This window comes from Acanthisitta chloris, unplaced genomic scaffold (genome assembly GCF_000695815.1).
Source record: "Acanthisitta chloris isolate BGI_N310 unplaced genomic scaffold, ASM69581v1 scaffold15970, whole genome shotgun sequence".
In the NCBI taxonomy this organism is placed as follows: Eukaryota; Metazoa; Chordata; class Aves; order Passeriformes; family Acanthisittidae; genus Acanthisitta; species Acanthisitta chloris.
The window spans coordinates 29,071-34,067 of NW_008651262.1; the positions used below are offsets into that span (position 1 = coordinate 29,071).

Here is a 4,997-nt window from a genome sequence, read left to right on the forward strand (position 1 = left end):
ATATGTATCTAGAGCCAGAATTGAGAAGAGATTTTTATCCTGCCAAGGAGGGAAAAGTATCATCATGTCAGCCAAAATAATCCATGGAAGCATGAAGAAATGAGAGGGAAAAACAAGGTACTCTGCAGCTCATTTCATCAGCTTCCCATTACTGGGTTATCACTCCTCAATAAACATCTCATCTGCCTAATTGTCAGGTAATTTCAGTGTTGATTTTCAGATATTAATCTTTATTAAGCCTGTTGTAAGGGAAGAGGCATTCCAATTCCAGGGGCCCAAGAGGAGTCCTGAGCAGGGGCTGACAGGCAGCAGTGCAGCTGAGGATGCAAAGTGACTGACTTTGACCCTTCCAGGGATTCCTGGTGCTGCCAGGTGGAGGAGGCACACAGCAGAAACTCCATACCATGGATGAACATCATTTTGGGGCAGTCTTTCAGCACCAGATCTGTTATCCCACAGTTGGTCAGTGTGATTCCAACAAGGTTTTTGGATTTCAGAGTCAGAACCTGGTGAGAATTACAAAGAAAAGAAATAATGTCTGACAGGGCGAAACCAACCAACCAAAAAAAATCTAAATTTTCTTTATCAAGAAACCTAAGCATTAGGAACTTCAAGTTCTCTACTACTCAATTTCTGGTTTTCAACCACACAGATAAAAACAGCAACTCTTGTTTAATCACAGACAGAAGGTCTGGCAGAGAATCATGGTTTGAACTTCCCACACCAATGTGTTTTACCAGAGCTACCTCAGAGGAAAAGCTCTCACAGAGGGTTTAAAATTATAACTTATTTAGTCCTCTGTGACCACTCTCAGTGTTAGAAAAACAAAGCATGCACGAGGCTCAAGCAGAGTAATTTCCCAGAGCATTGGCACAGGGAGAATGCCATGAAAAAGGATCTTGTAAGGTTTTTATCTGAGATTTTCAAAGATTTAGCAGTAAAAGTCCTAGCAAAATTTAGCAGCTTGAGGTTAAATCGTGCAAATTATGGACCAATTATACAAAGACAACTAAACAGCTTGATTTAAACACAGTAAGCACATGGAAAGGGGAAAAAACCCAGCATTCTGCAGTGGGTTCTCTCAGCTCTAGCTTTAAGCTGTTTCTTTTAACCACAGACAGAAGAAGAATCAAAGCACAAACCAACAGTGGTTTGGAAGAACAATACTGTTCCTTCACAATTATTTTCAGAAAGAAAATCATGTACCCAAATCTATCTTTGATGCTGACTACAAAAGCTGTGATGCATCCTAGGAACCAGAAAATATTAAGGAACACATCACAAAAGCTCTCTTGGATCAGCAAGGCTCAGCTCTCTGGTGGGCAGAGGGGAATGTAAATGCAGGCAGGTTCCTTCCTCTGCAGCAGGACTTGGAGAGAAGCTCAAGTGAGATGTTCAGAGTTCCCCTCTGAGGCAATCTCATGCCCAGCTAGAACATGAGCCTCAGGTCAACATTCTCACCACAGACTGCAATTCCTCCTCCCACGACTGATCTCCAGTGCACAAGAATTACCTCGTGTCACTGATAGACCAAGAGAACCTCCAGAGTGCCAAGTAACCACTCAGTTGCTGTGCCCAGAGATAATAACATCTCTCATGGCTCTGTGAACAGCAGAGCCTGTGCTGTCACTTCACGAAGAAATGCCAGAGAGGAAATCTCTTTCACAGAATCATGGAATGAACTGGGTTTGAAAAGACCTCCAAGATCATTGAGTCCAACCCTACTGTGGTTACTATACCATGGCACTAAGTGCCACATCCAGTCTCAGCTTGAAAACCACCACCTCCTTGGGCAGCACATTCCAGTGTCTGATCACTCTGTGTAAAAAATCTCTTCCTAATATCCAACCTAACCCTCCCCTGGCAGAGCTTGAGTCTGTGCCCTCTTGTCCTGCTGCTGGTTGCCTGGGAGAAGAGACCAACCCCCACCTGACTCCAACCTCCTGTTCCCTCCCTGCACATCCCTCACAAGGCAGTGGGAAGGCAGCACTTCACACAGAGCTGCAGCCACGAGCAGCTGACAAACTTCAGCTCCAGCTCATGCTTCGCTCTCCTTAGGCCAAGCACCAGCACAAAGTTCCTGCATGTGGTGAAGAACAAAGGCAGCAGAGGAGCTCCAGCTGCTCTGGCTCTACACCAAGCCAAGCCTGTACAGTGACACCACTGCTCCTGAGCCCCCAGAGCTGCAGAAGAGCAGAGAAAGGCTTTACCTGCACGTGGTCATCCTCAATGACCGGGTCACTCGTGCTGGTGGACTTGTCAGCTGTCCTTTTCCGCTTGGTGGTTTGCCGTGGCTTTGGCTTAGCTACTTCTGCAGACAAAAAACACAACAGTCTTTCCTCTCTCACACTTCAGGGTAACAGTCAAGGCATTTCCTAGCTGAAACATCCCATGAGAACATACACTGCTTACACAGGCAAATCAAAACACCTGTCTGGCCTGCAAACAACTCTCTCCCTTGTCCTTGCACAAAACCACGTTCGGTTTGTGCTCAGAACCATCCAGACTAATAACCTGGGGCAGGGGTGGGATGTTTGTATCTGAGAACACAGGAGTGCTGAACCTGTTCAGCACCACACAAAGCCATGGAGCCAGGAAAAGGACAGAAGATTAACAGTGAGGTTACACTTGACTCTCTGCAGCACACACAACACCCCTGACAAACACAAGAACCAAAATAGCTTTAATGTTTAAATAGTAGAAATAATCTCAAACCACTTGAAAGTCTGTTCTTTGTAACTGTCACTGAGCTTCTCCTCATGCTGCAAAGGATGCCCAGGTATGAAACACTTTTAGTGCTCCTAAGCTGCTTCTTACTCCATTTCATGCCTCAGTGGCCTCAAATTCCTGCTTGATTTACCAGATGAGTCTTCGAAGGGATGACCAGCATTGCTTCCAATGGAAGAGGGAAAAAAAAAGCCCTAGAATTAATGTTCTGTGATGAACAGATCCAAATGAGAAATGGTTTTACTAAAAATAAGCATCCTTTGACTTTTTTTGTTAAGACACATGTCCACAGGGATTCACAGGCAAGACAGATGTGCAGTGTGCTAGGCTGTATACAAGGTATTAATAGAATCCCAGAGTGGTTGGATTAGAAGGGACTTTAAAGATCATTAGTTCCTCCCAGGGACATCTCCCACCAGCTCAGGTTGCTCCAAGCCCCATCCAACCTGGCCTGGAACACTCCCAGGGATGGAGCAGCCACAGCTGCTCTGGACAACCTCAAGGGCACTAGGCCTCACCACCCTCACATCCTGCATGCTGTATGACCATTAACAGTAAAAAGTACCTCTCTTTTTCCTCATCATAAAACTCCACCAGTACATCTAAACTCTGTGGCATTCAGTGGGCTGTGAGCTCCAGGATTCAGGCTACTGCTTCAGGGATCAGGCTGAAAGATGGAATATTAACTCCTCAGCTTGTGGCACCCATGAAATATCATCCCCAGGGACCTTTGTGACACTTCCTGGAGTCTCTTCAGACAGTGAAATACTTCCTAGCTAGATCCTAGGAGAAACCTTCCAATTCTGGGCTGAATTGTTCAAGGTGCAGTCCTAAGCCAACAAATCTTTACAGAAGGTCTAACATAACGTGCAGTTAAGATGTGCAAAATTTGCTTCACTACACATGCAAACTAAAACAAGGTTAACAACCAAACACATGAGAAGTGTGGCTTGTATTTTGCCTGAAGTAAAAATTCAAACGACAGAGGAGTCTCCCTTCAGCCAGTCAGTCTGTGCTGATAATGCTGTTCAATTTCATCATCTTTAATATGGAGCTAGGGAAACACTTCTGACTTGTATGCTAAACAGAGAGATATTTTCCTCCACAAGCAGAACAGACCTTTTCCCCTCACTCCCAACCAGAGCATGCAGAGATACTCTCACACAGATCCCTTAATTTAATACCTAGATCTGACTTCACTCCATGTGTTGGTAATGGCTGAGGACACAGAGGAAATATTTCCTTTTGACTTTTGCAGGCTAATTACTGGTCCTAATGGAGCAAGGTAGAAACCAGACATTGTACATGAAATAGCAAGATCATCCCTTCAACATGAGATGTGTCTAACTGCAGAACAACATCCTAGGTGACTTGGGCTTCATTAGCACTGGGGAACATGAAGATAAACTGGAAAAACACCAGGACATGCTGAGTTTGAATCATTCCACGTTAACAGAGCTGTGGACTTGCTATCAATCTTTCCTACCTCCAACACACACAGATCTGTAACTAGCACATTTCACTGCTCAGTTTCACTTTCCTTGCCAGATATTCTCAGCAAAGAATGTTGGATATATGAGGTTGTGCCAGACTGAGGTGATTATTTTGGAAACCAAGTATATTTGAAAGAAACAGCAAGTTCCCCTCTCACATCTCTTTTCTCCCACATTTCTCCCTTCACTGCAGCCCTTCATCCTACAGAAAATAACAATCCTGAACATGTGAACCCTGAACCTACTGAACAAAAGGCCAATTGTCAGCAGGTTTGATCATATGCCTTGCACACTTGGAAGCAGGATGCAATATGCAGGTGCACAAACTTGGCTCAATTCTCATTACAGCTTTCTTTGTTGGTTGATAAAGTGAGAGCTACTAAGCTGTGCCTCTTTGCTAAGATGTGAGTGTACCTGCTGTCTTCCTCCTCCTGCAAGGAGGATTTCACTGGGGGAGACAGTTACGTCTCCATGAGTAGCAGCTTCCACAGGAGGGGAGAAGCCATCAAAACAAGTTGCATTTGCTTTCCCAGCAAGAGAACCAAATGCTGTTTAGAATGTATGGACAAACATACAAACACATGTAGGAAAGTTCACTGATACTCTCAAGAGAAATCTCTGCTTTCCCCTAGCTATGGCAGTGAAGTCACTCATTTCTGTCCCAACAACACTCTGCCCCTTTCCCAAACCATTTTAACTCATCAACTACCAAACCTGCTGTTTAACAGGTGTGTGTTCAGTGCCCAGCACTGCTCAGGGCAGCCACTCAGCCACTCC

General features: G+C 44.8%; 1 protein-coding gene across 1 annotated transcript in view; it reads right to left on the reverse strand.

Annotated features, from left to right (window-relative positions):
- FBXO38 (F-box protein 38) overlaps positions 1-4,997 on the reverse strand; it is a 20,803-nt gene that overhangs the window by 4,305 nt on the left and 11,501 nt on the right. The window contains 2 exon segments of the mRNA XM_009072586.1: positions 404-506; positions 2,211-2,311. Of these exon segments, the coding sequence (XP_009070834.1) occupies positions 404-506; positions 2,211-2,311 (204 nt within the window).